General features: G+C 32.4%; 2 protein-coding genes across 5 annotated transcripts; both read right to left on the bottom strand.

Moving 5' to 3' along the window:
* Window positions 1-3,365: 3,365 nt before the first annotated feature.
* Window positions 3,366-12,528, bottom strand: LOC111699512 (uncharacterized). Of its 4 annotated transcripts, XM_023470198.1 has the most exons (6): window positions 12,325-12,345; window positions 12,153-12,170; window positions 7,800-8,001; window positions 5,905-6,049; window positions 4,811-5,100; window positions 3,366-3,968 (listed from the first exon to the last, which is right to left on the bottom strand). In XM_023470198.1, the coding sequence occupies exons 3-6, from the start codon at window positions 7,847-7,849 to the stop codon at window positions 3,878-3,880; spliced, it is 576 nt and encodes a 191-aa protein (XP_023325966.1). In that variant the 5' UTR covers window positions 7,850-8,001; window positions 12,153-12,170; window positions 12,325-12,345; the 3' UTR covers window positions 3,366-3,877. The 4 variants fall into 4 exon arrangements, with proteins under 4 accessions (XP_023325966.1, XP_023325965.1, XP_023325967.1 ...); XM_023470197.1 differs by lacking the exon at window positions 12,153-12,170 and having other exon boundaries at window positions 12,301-12,528; XM_023470199.1 differs by lacking the exon at window positions 12,153-12,170 and having other exon boundaries at window positions 12,325-12,528.
* Window positions 12,529-13,783: 1,255 nt separating this feature from the next.
* On the bottom strand, window positions 13,784-16,688 carry LOC111699511 (protein MAK16 homolog). Its single transcript, XM_023470196.1, has 2 exons — window positions 16,581-16,688; window positions 13,784-14,274 (listed from the first exon to the last, which is right to left on the bottom strand). The coding sequence occupies exons 1-2, from the start codon at window positions 16,649-16,651 to the stop codon at window positions 13,953-13,955; spliced, it is 393 nt and encodes a 130-aa protein (XP_023325964.1). The 5' UTR covers window positions 16,652-16,688; the 3' UTR covers window positions 13,784-13,952.
* Between the last annotated feature and the right edge of the window lie 1,001 nt (window positions 16,689-17,689).

The following is a 17,689-nucleotide window of genomic DNA, read 5'->3' as shown; positions in this document are numbered from 1 at the left end:
ATTTGTTTTGTGTTCTAAAATGTACATATCTATTCTAAAATGTACAAATCTATTCTAAAATGTAAATATCTATTCTAAAATGTACAAATCTATTCTAAAATGTACATATCAATTCTAAAATGTACAAATCTATTCTAAAACGTACATATCTATTCTAAAATGTACATATCTATTCTAAAATGTACATATTTATTCTACATGTGGTAAAATCAAAATCCAAGGCGTTACAAGATTCTAAGTTTTAAACAGATCATATTCAACAAATATGCAACCAATCTGAAAACTGCGATATCATTGTCACGTGTCTCCGTCTGTATCATGTGTCAATGAGCTAGACTGCCATTGGTGGCAGTTCTGGTCACGTGATCAATTATATATATTAAAAAATTAAAATAATATTAAATTCAAATAATAAAAGGAGCAAACCTGGGGTTTTTAGGCTCGTCTGGAATACCGTAGTTTTCAGATTGGTTGCATATTTGCTCACACTCCTCCTCTGCCGCTTTAGTAAATGTAAATTGGCGGTACAGTCCAAAGTAGGACCGCAAAGGTTGGCTCAGCTCGGATATTCAAATGTACACCGGTGTCACGTTAAAAAAGGCCCGGGCGTTATACTTGGTCCGGGTGAGTGTTACATGTGAAATCCATGAAATTTGATAGGAGGGGGAAGGGGGGGGGAGGGTAAAAAAATCATATATTAGGAAATTAACGAGCGCTGTTCACGTACAAAATTGATAGAACGTGGGGGGGTCCAAAAATTGTTTACTTTGACGGACCCAAAACATGCACATTATCATTGTTATTGAAATTGTTACAATTTTTTGTTTGGTAGGCCATAAAATTAAAAATTAGAAGCACACACATTCATTATGTACATTATTTAGGCATGTTTTCCACTCTTTTACAGACTAAAATTTTAAATGTCTTCGTTTACAAATGCCGTTGATACTGATAGTTTTATATACTATATCGTTTCAGCTTAGGTCGTCTTTGTATTGCACCCGGGCCAAATATTACCCCGCGTCTGGATGTAACGCTACACCAGTGGGGCGAGTGCTGAATATAATCTGTTTAGAACTTAGAACCTTTTTCCAAATCTTTCATATATGAGTTTTGGTATAACTTTGTTTTATATCAATTTCTCGAGACAGGAACATCAGATAGAACTCTTCAAGGTCTCGATCAACTCCTGAAATGCTCAGGTTTCAGCATATACCCCCTTTCATTTTCCCTTTACAGTCCCTTTAAATACTTGCTTTATTCTCTTTAGGACATAGATATCAAAGTTCAGTGAACATACTTTTATTATAATATTACATTAAAGGAAAATAATAAATTTAACAATTTATTTAATATTTTTAAAAACATATTTTTACATAGAAGTTACATTGTTTTATCTGGAGTTTGTATTTGTTTACATTTAACATTATTCACATATATGGTAATGTTTGGAGGGGTTTGATGTTTTTGTAGTTAACTGTCTGTAAATTTTCTGCAATTTTGTGTATTTTAAGTTTTTTATGATGAAAATTGTTATCATAGATATATTGTCATGGTTTAGATGATTTTGTTGCTTTTGTAGGATAAAAGTTTCGTGTGTAAATTTTCTGCTAATTAATTTCATAATTTGTATTTTAAATTTTTGATGATCATTACAGGGGCGTACGAGGGCTTTTGTTTAGGGGGGGGGGCACAATTTGCGCGCGTAAGCGCGCCAAAAAAAAATTTTGGTCCCCCCCCTTCGGCAACATTGTGCCCCCCCCTTCAAAACCCCTTTTTTGAAAAAATATTCATACCTTTTTTAAATTTTTTTTGCCCCAGTCAGGTGTTACTTTCTAAACGTAGTTTCCTTTTAATTTTTAATTTTGGAACTCCCAGGGGGGGGCAAGAGGACTACTGCCCCCCCCTAGGTACACCACTGTGCCTGACGAGCCTGACCTGAGAAAGGGAAATGCAAGCAGATGTAATATTAAAAGAGCCTCCCCATGGGTGCCCCCCTCAGCCTCTCAGGGGGGGCACGCGTAGAGGGGGGCGGGGGGGCGCGGCCCCCCCCCCTCGTACGCCCCTGATGATCAAAACTATAATCATGTTTATCTATCATGCTAAGTTAGTTTTGTAGAAAAAAAATCGTGTGTAGGTTTCATCTAACTTCTTTTCAAAATTTATGTTTTCTAAATTAATAGGTAACAAAGAAACTATTTAAATCGCTGATTGATAAATTTGAAAAGACTATTTACAAAATAGACATTTCCTAAATTTTCTTAAATTTATCATTGGACCAATGACCAGTCCCAGCATGCAGCGCAAGGAATTTTATCTGAGCTGGGAACTTTTGAATGGTGGATATCGGGATCAATGCTTATTTCACTCTTTTTCTTAATCTCCAGATTAATTAACCGATTGGGATTAAGGATATCCCATTCTAAAGTTTTCAGCATCTGAATTTTCACCGATTTAGTTTTAATTGATAAAAAGTAAAACAAATTATTTGCATCTTGAGTATTAAGAACAAAAACTGATGTATCTTTAGTATGAGGTTGAGTATAAAACTTAAAAATGAACATTGATTCATTTTGAGAATTTATGAAGTATTTTAATAAGTAAAAAGAAGGAAAAACTGTAATTGAGGCATGTCTCTGACTAAGGTACATTTATATTGAGATTAGAAATTACAAAACCTTGGAGACATTTCTGAATAAAGTAAAAAAAGGGTACGGAAAATGATTTGATTAGCTTTGGTCATAGAGAATAGAATATATATTAGAGGGGAATTAAAAAAGTCTCTCGGTATGAATTTTTTCAGTCCCTTTCAGCCTGAAAGGGAGTTCAAAGTGTACGAATCATGTAAATGTTCACAAATTATATGCAGTAGAGAACATTGATACAGTATGTTCCCTAGACTATTCAATTCAATTTCGAATTTTTTAAAGCTGTTAAATAAACATTATAATGAATTAGGTGAATAAAAAACATCATTTGATTTATAATTATAACGGAAAATCATCGTTTGTAAAGTGAAATACATAGAGTCTATGTAAAATGATCATTGGTCAATTATGAAACCAGCCTATTTCATAATTTGGTTCATATTAATTTGAGATTATAAAATGATATTCCAGGGCCCAAAAGGTTATATAGCATAAATATGTGAAGTACACCTGCAGTATGGAAACAGTACAACAAAATGGCCGTTTTACACTTTTTTTCTAGTAAATTCCCCTCTAATATATATTCTATTCTTTTTGGCTTTGGTATACCTCAGCAGTACAGTAAAAAAGTAAACACAATGCGCAAATATATATATATACAATACATGCATTTCACTCACAGAACAGAGATTATAATAGAAGGGAAATAAGACTATCTCTTGATATGAATTTGTTCAGTTCTTTAAGCCTGAAAAGTAGTTCAAAATACAAAAATTTATATAAATGTTCACAAAATTTACACAGTACATCACAATAATACAGTATGATCCCTGGACATATCCAATACAATTTATTCTTTTCATTGTTATTGCTAAAGATGTCAAAGTGTTTATTTAGAGAAAACTAAATAAAATTTTCAAGAACATTTTTTGTTCAAAAAGATGCTCCAGGGGCCGGCCCGGAAGGTTATATAGCACAAATATGTGAAGTAGACCTGCAGTATGGGAACATTTACACAGTTTTACACTTTTTTCGACTTAATTCCACTCTATATTAATATATTCTCTTTGATTAAACTAGACTTGCCAGGGGCACATACATGTGTACAAACCAAAAAGTTCCTAAAAGTACATTGTACCCTCATTCTGTGTACGCGAATTGCAGTACAATATAGGCTTAGATCTTGCATTAAATTAAATTGTTTACTAAAGTTATAGGTTAGAAAAAAATTACAAGTGACTAGCTCTGATCTGATAAGGAGTAGTGGGTTCTGGGAAACAAGCAATATCAGAAACTATCAAACTTTTCATATCTGAATACCTAAAAACAAAATTATAGGACAGTGAGAACCAGAAAACTGTGGAAAAGGAAGGCGACATTATAGCAATACCTTAAGTGTATTTGATGTTGTCACAAAGCTAATAGTTTTATCAGCAACTTATTGATTCAGTCATAAAATTAAATGGGTCTGAATATACTGCACAAATACTGTGTCTCATGTTCATTGGAAGCTATTTAAAGTAATAACTTGAGTGCAAAAGTCGTCTTCCTGTTCCAGAGTTTTCTGCTCTCACTCTGTCTCACTGGATAATACAGTGAATACCAAATATATGGATACATAGCAGGAGTTTTTATAATGTTTTATTCTTAACCTATTTAAGATTAATGCCGCGTGGAGTTTAATATATCAAATGATGTCCTGCATATTTCAGAGCTATTAATTTAATTTGAAATAAAAGTAAAAAGTAGTTTCTGAAGAATTATCAAAATAATTATTACTCTCGACAATATTTTCATAAATTGTACTCAACCCTTTGAAGCTGCAAACATCTGATCAGCTTCTTTGTGTGCAGAACAATGATGAAGCATAACAGCTGCCATAAATTCGACTAAATAAATTTCAAGACGACATTTCATGCGCTCTTGCTATGTACCCTTATATATGAGATCTACTGTGTGACATTAAAAAATGAGTGTAAATGTCAATTCAAACATTTTTCAAAAAACATAACTTTTTTTCTTGTTAAAAAATTATTAAATGCCAATCATCCATTAGCAAATCAAAGAAAGGTATCCTCAAGCAAAGTTTTAATTTTTTTCCTACAGTCTAATGTTATTTGTCTATTTTATCAGAAAACCTTTTTAGATTTTATTTTTCCTACCCATCAGTGAAGTATGATTTTTCTTGTGATTGAACCACAGAGAATGTGGAGACATCGGGTCGTCTTTGTCTAGTGTACTCAAACTTCTCTGTGTCCATTTGGTTTGGTATTTTCGGATGATGAGTGTACACAGTGAACTCTCTGGCTGAGTTCGCACGTCTGGAGAATATACAGAGAACTATACTAGAGATACACATGAGGAAGCCGAGGAAAATAAAGGCAGGCCCTGCTATTCTTGTATTCCGAGACTGAGCAAACCGAAACGTCCATTCTCCAAGTTGTTCTCCGACCTTAACAAAATAATATGTACGATTTTTTTTAAACTATTAAAAGTGAAAATGTGCAAATTCCTTTTAAAGTCATTTTAAAGCCATGAAAAATTTCTTTGTCATAGGCTTATAAGATGTTGAAATCTAATTTGGTCTTAAAATATAGATTTAGTCTGAAGTATAGGTTAAATAAGGCATGGGTTGGGTAAAATTAGGCAAATAAATTAACTGTAAAAAGTCTTCAATATCTAATACAGCATTTGTAAAGAGACGTTCAAAACTTTTCACCAACTGTCATGTTTCGTGGGACACCCTGTATCTTTATTTGTCTGGCTTATTTTCAAGCTTGGTTTCTCTATACCTCTCTAGTCTCTAGACTTTTCTCATTTATACTTTAGAGTGACTGATTTAACAATATATAACTCTTTTTAAATAGAAAAATTATAATCTCCTGCTCATCGAGTTGTAAAACAGACATGTAACTCATTAAATGGTGGGTCACTTAAAATTAGGTCTTTAGTCTCATTATAACTTGTTTGTTTCCATTTGAAATTTGTCCCAGGAGACAATTAAACCGACTTTATGTTCTGCAGATGGCAAAAATGTTGGTTAGATAATTCCGGACTTTTGATATTTGACTTCTGCATGTCGGAGACTAAATGTTTGGAAGGGGTAAACTTTGTAACCCTAATTCAAATCCTTTCTTAATTTTAACTATAAATCAAGCGCTGGTTCCATTTGAACTGCGCCGCGCGTAAAGGTTGGTACTTAAGCACCATAGCTCAAATTCATTAAATAAAATTGGTTTTAAAAAATAATTTTAACCTGCTGAGGCCTGTATGATATTGCTGTAAAGAGAACTCCGCTAAGAAGGAAGAAGAAGGACATTATGAAGAGAACAATATAACAGTAGGAGGAGAGCACCACACCGTACACGTACACCCATCCTCGAGCTACTGATACCAAACTCCTAGAACAATATAACAGTAGGAGGAGAGCACGACACCGTACACGTACACCCATCCTCGAGCTACTGATATCAAACTCCTAGAACAATATAACAGTAGGAGGACAGTACCACACCGTACACGTAAAGCCATCCTCGAGCTACTGATACCAAACTCCTAGAACAATATAACAGTTGGCGGACAGTACCACACCGTACACGTACACCCATCCTCTAGCTACTGATACCAAACTCCTAGAACAATATAACAGTAGGAGGACAGCACCACACCGTACACGTAAACCCATCCTCGAGCTACTGATACCAAACTCCTAGAACAATATAACAGTAGGAGGACAGCACCACACCGTACACGTAAACCCATCCTCGAGCTACTGATACCAAACACCTAGAACAATATAACAGAAGGAGGACAGAACCAATGAGATCAATGGGATTGTCAAATTGAATTAAAAATATCTTTTTGAACTGGTATTATTTTTTTTAACTAGATAAAATCTTTATAGTCCTTTTGCCAACAAGTTGTTATCAGAACAAAAGAATAGGTTTAATCATCAAATTTTACAAGTAGATAAACTAGAACATTCTATTTCGTTTTGTAAAACTATTTCAGTGAATAATGTGCAAAGTAAATCACTGGTTGTTTTGTATTAATTTTTATAAATCCTTACTATAATATGACAAAGATATTATTTTGCAGATTTAAATTTGATATTTTTGTTATTTTTACTTTATTTTAATTGCAACAAATATAATGTTTCTATATGCTTTAGGTTAATCTATATTTAGAAAAGTGTGCACACAATATATTATCTAATATCAATACAAGATATACAACATATATAACATAGTACAAATACCAACCAAATATGTTGGTTAGTTAAAAATAAATAGAACAATTATACCCAGAAAGCTTCAAAATTATTAATCAAATTTCAAGACCGTATCGACTTCATACTTAAAAGCTTTTAACTTTTATTTTAAAGGCGTATTTGGCAAAATCCTGGTATAAAGTCTTATAAGGATTAAATGAAGTAAGAAAATAAACAAGATGAAATCATTGTAGGAAACTTATCAAATTAAGTAGAAGTAGAAGAAAGAACAAGGTTGATTTATGATATAAAATATTGTTTTTAAAAACTTTATCTATGCAGAATATTCGGTGACCTAATTAATCTAAAGTCAAGTGTGCAAGGGTGTATACAGAAATAAATCTAGGGGGCCCCCTAAGAGCTCCTAGGGGGGGGGGCAAAATTTGAAACGTAAATTCAAAACAGTTGGCTTCTTAGATACTTTAAAGGTTCACATACAGTCTAATTACCTTACAAGTACTACTTCATCTCCCACTCAAACAAAACTAGCAGAAAAAAACAGCAAACTAATATTTTTAATACTCTTTACTCTTCAGTTTCAGAATTGAAAAGTGTGATAGCTCTGAGTTCTATGTGTGGGGGAACTTCCCCCTCCCCCCCCCCTGTATACGCCCTTGCAAGTGTGATATACCAAAAGTTTAATTTTAAAGGAATTTGTCTGATCAAGTATAATATATATATATTTTTTTCTTTTTCTTTAACTGTTTCTTTTTATTTGTGGTCTCTCTGCAACATTGACATGCATATTTCTTGCTTGTAAGAAACAGTGTAGATCGAGCTAAGCACTTATTGAGTCCGAAAAATGACGTTTTCTTCCACCATTGATTAGATTAAAGTTTCAGACATTCCCTCTTTAAATGAATGTAAAATGTAAAATGTACCTGCTACTTCCACCTTCGGATAGATCAGAGAATAGATTTCTTCGATCCATTCTTCCTTCACACAACTTGTTTTTATATTTCCTGGAGGTTGTTAGGTCAATTCCCAGGACCCAGGACAAGGTTAGGTCATTTCCTGGAGGTTGTTAGGTCAATTCCCAGGACCCAGAACAAGGTTAGATCACACTTCTCTGTATCGTTATCCCTAAAAAAATATATTTTAAATGTTAATTTCATTTTTCCACCTGATAGAGATCTATGTGCTAAAAGAACTGATCACTCAAACTCTAATATTCTCATCCATATATCTTGACAACCTGATGATGTAAAACTTTTATACTTTAAACTGTCAGGTCGCAAAGATGTAAGTAAAAGAACTTTTCAGTTTATTAACAACATAACTCAGTTTTGCAACACTGTTTTTTTAAATTCTTAGTTTTTACAACAAGATGCCATAGAGCTTTGATATTTGAAACAAATGAATTCTGTTATATCAATTAGTCTTATTTGAAACGTCAAAAGTTTACACCATCAGGATGCAAAAATATATGAATCAGAAAATTTGAGTTTGTGGCAAATACTCAGTTCCTTTGTAAGCTAAATCGTTCACACTATCCTATCTTCTCGCGTGTTCTCTCAAGATTGTAAATATCCTGAATTTATCCAATATTAATTTCTTAAGATGTTGTTTGATAATAAAGGATAAACACACGTCAGAAACCGGAAATTCAAGAAGTTTTCACCAAAACAAGAATCCTCATGCCATTTAATAATCCTTTTTCAGAAATGTTGGTATCACATTCACAACACTGAGAATTTGTTATTAAATCATTTCAATATAATATTGAACATTGAACTGAATTAAGCTAGTGGGGTAGGTAAAATAGGTCTATGATAGGTCAGGTACTGTAAAATAGGTCTATGATAGGTCAAGTACTGTAAAATAGGTCTATGATGATAGGTCAGGTACGGTAAAATAGGCCTATGATAGGTCAGGTACTGTAAAAAGTCTGACCGCACTATCAAAGTTGAAACCGGGCTGACAGAGAATAGGGGCCGCGCCATTATAAGGGTGTACAACGGGTCGGTCCGGTTTGATTTTAAGATGACCCTAGTCCACTGTGGCGATGTTGCAGCAAAGCTAGTAATTTTTTACATAATGGAATTTTATTTTCATTTAGGGTTGAAATTGAACGCAATGCATGTGACTTATTATAACATATATTAGGATGCTATTTTATTATTAAGTATTGCACAGTTTTAACATGTACTTATCTGTTCTTATGATAAACTATTATAAATTTTCTGTTTTGTATGATTTTTTTGAACTATTAATCTTTTGATATAATGGTGCTATGGAAACGCCTCAACACGGAAACGCCTCAACATGGAAACGGACCCCAAAAAACGGAAACCTCCCCAAAATGTTTTTTTTCGAGGCGTTTCCTGTTTTCTCAAAAATTTTCGGAAATTCCTTAAATCTAAATTTTAGAGGAGTTTCCCACTTTTTTGATCCGTTTCCTCGATTTCTCGATTCCGGTTTATTTCCCAATATTTTTGAAGGATTTCTCAAAAAAGTTTTAAAATCTCAGTTTGTTGATTGGTTTCCTCTTTTTTTAGATCCTTTTCCTCATTTTTTGGGCCGTCTGCATTATGGATGCTCATGGCGTCCAGGGTTTCCCTCCCTCGTCACACCTAGCTCTGAAACTTTTAGAGAGTATTTTATTAAATCAGTTGAGAAAGCATCTGAAGTTAATTTACACAAATTTTAAATGGTTTATTTTCAAAGAGCTTCAAATAGGTTCAGCAGCAAGCCATTAACGTAACAAACTTGATGCAGAAAGAAATGAATTGATTGTCATTTCCTTTACTTTGTTTTTATTTGAGAATTTAAAACTTTTTCTGAAAACCGGAAACGGACCTAAAAAATGAGGAAACGGATCAAAAAAAGAGAAAACCCATCAACAAACTGAGAATTTAAAACGTTTTTTTGAAAACAGGGAACGGACCCAAAAAATTGCGGAAACTTATAAAAATAACGGAAATCGAATCAAATGTAAGTATATCGGAAATGGATCAAAAATATTCGGAAATACCTTAACACTTTTCAGTTTTTGAGCGATTTCCGATTATTCTTGAAAAAAAAAGGAAACGGACCCAAAGTCACTTTCCGTGTTGAGGCTTGGCTATTCTGATTAAGTCTTTGTCTCTTTGATTAAATCCAATAAATGTTAAAACGATTGAAGGTTTCAGTAGAAATTCAACAATTTTCACAGAAAAATTCGCAAAATTTCGAGTTTTGCAATTACAAAGAAAAAACAGCAACATTTAATCTCAAAATTTACCAGAAGATGGGAGCGAAGCGTATTATTTTTAACTTTGATATTGAATTATCAAAATACAAATGGCGGCGAAATATAATCTATAAGGATCATATTTCATTAATCGATATTTGTAAACTATAAGACCGCGTTATGCAATCATTATATTGAGTTAAATTGTCCCGTATCGTAGAGGTATAGAGCGTCATATACCTTATTGAATAACACAAAATATACGCAAAGAAGAAAAAAGAAACTAGCAATATCTGAATTTTTTGTGAGCCTTCTGTATTTTTCTAAATGATCAATCTGTAAAAAAACACGAGTTTAACTGTATTAATAAAACACGGATTTTCAGTCGACAGTTTGAATTTATTTACGAATGAAAATAGTGAATTCTTTTAAAATTCCACTCGACTAATTTAAAATGGGGACCAAATAAGTTGTGTAAAACAATGTTATCTAGTTTTGATTTAATACATTTCACAATGGTATGTATTTCTTATATTCTCTAGAAAATATTTTAAAAAACCATGTTTAGTTTGTTTTAAACAAATAGAAAAACGAATTATTTTCAACACTTTCGCCTTTAATCTTACGGAACTAACTGATTTTTAATAGCCTTGCAACCTTTAGATCACCGTGAGCGTATACTAGTAGCTGATCTCCCCCACCCCTATCAATTGTGAATATTGTATGAAAGTTGTTAAATATTGAAAAAAATCAAATTAAGAATTATATGTATATCAAGATTAAAAACTAAGAATTTAATTATCACTTTAAAATTATTTTATGAATCATGATTACATATTTCATATCATCAATATATTTAGATATTTGCTTTTAAAACTTTCAATTGAAAGTTGAATAAGTTTCCTCTGAAAGATTTGCCTGGAATGACCCCCAGCAAGGTTACCCGGAGGCCACAGGGTGTTATGATTTAATAAAAAAAGGAAATTGGAGAAAAAATTAAATAATTGCAGATGGAGGTTACGAATTCTAACAATAAGCGCATTAAAATATATCAATACTTGGCTGTCTGTTTGTTTGTAACCAATAAACGTAAAAACAGCTGAACCGATTGGGCCCGAATTTTTGTGGGACCTCACATGACCCCAAGGAAAGTTTATGGACATCCAGAATTTCAAAATTTGCCACCAAAAACGTTTGATTGTCATAAAATTTTGAGAATCCACGAAAAAATATGATCAAATCCGCGAACTTTTTTGTTATTGTTTTATAATGCGCAGAAACCCAGCTTTGTCTGGAAACAAAGTTTTTCTTTGAAAAGTCGACCTTTTCAACTTAAATCTTTTAAGCCAAGCTAAAAAAATTCCCGTGTTTCTACGAGTTCCCAATCAATTTGAGACAAATTGGTCAAGATCTGATCAGACATACATATTACAACAAACAAACAGATATTTCTACTCTAAATTCATAGAAATATAAAGATATAGATAAAAGATAAAATGTTCACAAATAGAGCAAAATAATGAGTGTAATAGAAGATGGCACGAAGTGTCCTGAAAGCCTAGTATATGTTAAATGGCTGCAAATATTTGCAAAACTCATTCAAAATTCATCAAACACAGCGTAATGAAATTAACGTATAACGCAACAAAAACAAAGGATTGAAAAAAAAACAAAAAAATACTAAATTTAATGGATGTAACACGGGTTTGGAAGGCAAGACTCACTGTTTGACCAACATATCTGAACGATCGTGGAGGGGGGTGGGGTCCCCTCCGTCCCCCACTCCTATTATCCTGATTTATTCGTCACGATATAACATATTATATATTCTTGAAGTTTACAATCAAAACAATGAAACCTGTTCCGGCAGGATTTTCCTCTAAAATAGTTTATTTTTTGGCAGATGTCTATTATATATTTTTTCCCTTGTACAAATTGTACAACGTTATACAAAATCTACTGTTCAAATAGAAGTTCTAAAAAATAACGTATACGCCAATATTTACATCACAAACTAAATAAAATACATAAATTTAACTTGTTTTATTATTATCAAATATACCTTATTTGTGAGTATGACCTCTGACCTCTTGATATAAACTATGAAAATAACTGAACTCTTGATGTAAAACTATGTGAACCTCTGAACTTTTGATGTAAAACCATGTGAACCTCTGAACTTTTGATGTAAAACTCTGTAAATTTCTGACCTCTTGATTTAAAACTCTTTGAACCTCTGAACTCTTGATGTAAAACTCTGCGAACCTCTGAATTCTTGATGCAAAACTCAGAACTCTTGATTTAAAACTCTGTGAACTCTGAACTCTTGATGTAAGACTTTCTAAACCTTGAAAGTTTCACTTCAGCTCCGTCCCTGCTCTCCCTGCACCTTGCAAAGTAACAAACGTACTCCGCTCTGCTCTGCTTGCTCTGCTTTGGCTCCGGCTCTAGACAAGGAGGGGGGAGAAACAAGAAAAGTATGGGCCCTGGAATTTTGAAGTAATAACTTATTTTGAATACTTCTATTGAGTTGGCTTAAACCTGTAATAGTCCGTTATGTTATTTTTTACTTAAAATATTTCGAATTTATTTTCAGAAATTCCAGAGCTCATAAGCATTATAGGCCACTCATCCTGACAAAGACGAGGGGGGTATATATAGTGGGTAATGTGTTCAGAAGTAGTCGGGGGGGGGGGGGGGGGGGGGAGGGAGACTCTAGTCTATTGAAATAAATAAAAAGGGTATAATGAGAAACTTTGTAAAGAAGAGGCAATATGATTAAAAACCATGACTGATTATACAGGCCTGGGCATGTAAGATGAAAAACAGATTAAATCTTGGATTAGAAAAACATTTATGCCTGAAAACAAAACAAAATATGTTTAAACTTAACTCCATCAGAAGTGCATGGTCTGTTGCCAAACAAATTGTTTACCTTTACCACTATTTGCCCAAAGGTTGTAGAAAGCGAAAGACAAAATGAATTAAAGATTAAAAAAAAACATTTTGAGACAAAATTGTATTTCCCCCCACACACATTTCTTTAAATTTGCACAATTATATGTTCTTAATAATCCGCCAAATAATTGTTTTGCATAGTTCTAACGTAATAGCCAAATAATGCTTAAAAATGTATAATTTAAAATGATTAAAATGGTTTCATCAATTCAAAAGTTTCCAGAAGTCCAAACGATTATTATTTTTAAACCCCCCCCCCCCCCTCCATCTCCCCTGTTAGTCCGATAAAACCACCCCTTTACTTTGAACTAGCTTGGGAACCCAGCACTGCCCAGGTTACTAAAAGTTACTCCCGCCAGTTACCCGCAACTGAACGATATTACCGGGAAACTGAATTTTCGCTATGAAAAGTCGACTTACTTAACTTAGAATCTCAAAACCAAGCCAAGAACATTTCCGTGGGTCTCCCGAGTTCCCCGACCAAAATTTGAGGCAAATCGGTCCAGGGGTTCCCAAGTTATGATCGGACAAACAAACAAACAGACACCCAAACGAGATTACAATTTTATATATATAGATTTTTCTTTAATTGCATCTTTAGGAAAATCCTCGGGAGTGAACTTAACCCCTTCATTTAAAAGTTTCTGGATATTAAATTATTGACTTAATTCGATGTGTGGCGAGCCTTACGCAAAACTAAGTTTTTGACGGTAATTTGATTTTTAATTATTTAATTTTCATATTTATTTCACTTAATTATTCCAATTATTTATGAAAACAAACTAAATTGTGAAAGAAATGTTTAAAATTGATAATTGTTGATTAGTCGAACGTTAACATATTAATTTTATGAAAACGATTTTCGAACTGTAAAGATACTTTTTCATTATCATCTTAATTCTTCTTATTTTTTCTCCTCATACTCATATTCATCATCTTGATAATAGTCTTCATTCTCATAATATTCTTCACTTTCATCATCATCGTCATCTCCATTTCCATCATCATAAACTCCACTTCCATCTTCATAATCCCCGCTTCCATCTTCATAATCCCCGCTTTCATCTTCATAATCCTCACTTTCATCTTCATAATCTCCGCTTTCATCTACGCTTTCTGTATCTGCGATTTCTGGTCCGTTTTCATCTTTCCTGTCCGTGATGGTACTCCCAACAGTTAGGCTGACAAGAAATAGAAGAAGGCTTAATGAAGAAAAGCTGATTATCCTGAAAACATAAAGAATATATAAAAATTAACATGTTAAAAAACATAAAATGTGATAAGTTTGAGATAAATATATGTGAGATAAAATGCATATTAATAGATATTGTTTTGCACTGTAGATGTCTCAAAAAAATATTAAATATCATATCTACGATAATTCCTGGTTAATGAAATGTCCTATCTATGAAATGTTTTCTATGAAATGTCCCATGTATAAAATGTCCTATCTATGAAATGTCCTATCTATGAAATGTCCTATCTATGAAATGTCCTATCATGAAATGTCCTATTTATGAAATGTTTTCTATGAACTGTTCCATGTATAAAATGTCCTATCTATGAAAAGTCCTATCTTATGAAATGTTTTCTATGAACTGTTCCATGTATAAAATGTCCTATCTATGAAAAGTCCTATCATGAAATGTCCTATTTATGAAATGTTTTCTATGAACTGTTCCATGTATAAAATGTCCTATCTATGAAAAGTCCTATCTATGAAATGTCCTATCTATGAAATGTCCTATCATGAAATGTCCTATCTATGAAATGTTCTATCTATGAAATGTTTATATCCGACATTTTTTTGTAAATTTGACATTCAGAAATTAGAAAAATTTCGTTGAAGATTATGAACAGAATGTTAGTTTTTTAAATACTTGTGATCGAGAGTAGTTCGTTACTGATAAATTGTTGTAAATTAAGAAAACATTGACAATATCAGATAAATTTTATTTTGATGCGCATCGTAAACATTTCTTCTCTTATTTAAGTTTTGCCGAAAAGATTGCCCTCATGCTACAAAAAAAACCGCCGGTAATTTTAAGATCTTTGCCTTTATTCATTTAAAGCATATAAAAGAAACCTTCCTATTGCTAAGCCATGGGGAATTTTTCAAATTTAAACATTTAAGGGGATCGACAGATACTAAGATGAAAATAACTGTATTTGGGGTTAAAAATAAATTTGTTTTGGCAAATAAATGTCGTCTTCAAACAACGCGTATTTCTAAATAATGGATTTCCAAAGTTTACGCTTCGTAATTTTGTAGATGAAAACCCAAGTTGGAAAAAAATAGAAACCTTTTATCCCAAAATAGACAAATGAAATATTTTGTTAATTATGCAAAAAGTTTGAAATGCAAGGTTTCTATAAATGTCGTCGTCCTTAAAGAAAATTTATTATTTAGAGCAATAGAGAGCTAGGAATTAGCATTCTTTAATGTTAGTCGGATTGCAAAGACTTTTTCATCTAAAAAGCTTTCGATTGAGAAAAAACAAAGATTTTTTTTTATTGCATCAATATCTTAATTATCCATGTTTAATGGGATGCGCTGGTTTTCCAGTAAGACAATATCCATAATTAAGCATTATTTAAGAAAGAAACTCAAATTGCAGAGCTTGTGTGTTAGTGCTAAGCTTAAAGGGATTATAGTTGTAATTTTAAGTAATCCTCCATTTAAAGAGAGGCATGTCTGATTTGTGGCTTAATAAGTGTAAACTTCGTTTGTTACTTTTGCAGAGAAACCACAAATAGTTTTCATAAACAAAATCAATTCATACTTCGGACACTAGTTCCGCTGTGAATCAGACATGCTCTTAAAATTACGCTAAAAGTTCCTTTAATATGGGGTTTCTCTAATACTCTACTAAGAAACAATGAATTGCTAATTTCGAGATCAAAATGATATCAATGAGTGTATGAACAGGGTGTCCCAATAAACATTGGAATTGAGAGACGACTTGTAAATTTGTACGTCGTCCTTGATTTCTGATAATTAATGCATTGCAAAGAAGGTATACAAATGAGGCTTGTCGTCGAACGAGCTTTTAATAAAGTGGTCTACCTTTCTCGTATTTTATAAATTAAGGAATATATTAGATATTAAGACAATTTTGATTTTTTAAATAATTTGAAATTTATTACAAATTTTGCAGTATGTCCGTTAATTTTAAAGATACAAAACAAATATGGTAGACCTCATTTTAAAAATCTCACGACCAGGCGTTTTCAATATTGATGTGTAAACTGGAATACTGCAATTATTGTGTTTTTGAAAAAATACCACGTGGATCGAAGACGATATAAAAGTCGTCACTAAATTCCCCTGTAATTCTAAACCAGCGCATTTAAAGGTAAAAAAACTAGCCGCTATGGTCCCATATTTTTGTTGTGAGATAGAAACGTAGAATTATAATTTCACTCTGAGTGAAAGGTCTTGGTTATTTGAATTAATAACAATGAATCATTCTATAGTGAGATTAATTTAACATAAACTTAAATTCCAATTTTAAAAAATAAAAATACTTACTTCATATCTTTGAATGTGAAGGTATTGATATAAACTGTTGAACTATCCTCAAGCCTGGGCCGGCTTCTCATTCATACATATATATATAATTGCAGATAATTAGTACTTAACAGATGGCAAACTTTAAAATTATATATATAGTTCAGCTCAATTAGTCTTTTTCGGAATTCTTTTGCACAGGGTTACGCACAAAGAACGAGGCTTTAATGACGACCTAGAACTTTTTTAATAAACAATTTCCAAAGGTTTTGTTCAAATATTGCATAAAATGATAATCTTTTAATTAATAAATAATAAAAAATATACATTGTAAAAGACAACCCTAAAGCTCGAATTCTACCTTTTGAAATTTTGAACATTTTATTCGAAAATAAATTGATGTAAGAGATATCTCAAACATTGTTAAATTCTGTTCTAAAAGTCGGACAAAATGTTCGAAAACTCGAAATACTTTAGAAAACTTCGATATCACAGAGAAAAAGTTAGGGTTCATATAATTGTTTATAAGGAACCAACAGATTGAGGATATATTAAGCAAATTAAATTTGTTTATTATTCTTAGAAGTGTCATCCTGCAAGTAACTATCAACTTAAATAGTTTAACTAATTTTGTGTAAATTAGTATTTCAGAATTCTTTCTCAACACCATTTTCATAATTAACAATCAGGGGTAAAAATCACATCACACCATTTTAAGAACAAATTCTACCTTTTTTTATGTACATTGTACATCATTATGTAAGAAATCTAGATGGTGATAACTTTACTCTAACTCTAATACGAGTCTAACTGACTCTCTATCTCTCTAGCCAAAACTCAAGGCTCAAAGCACAACTGTGTAAAACAACGAGTAGTACTCAACTGATTTATTTCTATATACAGGTGAATGAACTGACCGGGCTAGCCCGATCTGGTCAACTTACAAATCGTTAAGAATTAATAATAATCATAGATAAGGTAGATAGCATTAAGAACATAGATAACATAGATTGCATTAATACAGATTATATGTTACAAATCAGGGGGGGGGGATTTATACCCGTTTATCATTTATTACAAATCAATCGAAAACGGTATAATTATATATTAGGAACCAATCGCTCAAGCTG

This window comes from Eurytemora carolleeae, unplaced genomic scaffold (assembly GCF_000591075.1).
Source record: "Eurytemora carolleeae unplaced genomic scaffold, Eaff_2.0 scaffold365, whole genome shotgun sequence".
In the NCBI taxonomy this organism is placed as follows: domain Eukaryota; kingdom Metazoa; phylum Arthropoda; class Copepoda; order Calanoida; family Temoridae; genus Eurytemora; species Eurytemora carolleeae.
This window is presented reverse-complemented; position numbering and strand designations above follow the sequence as displayed.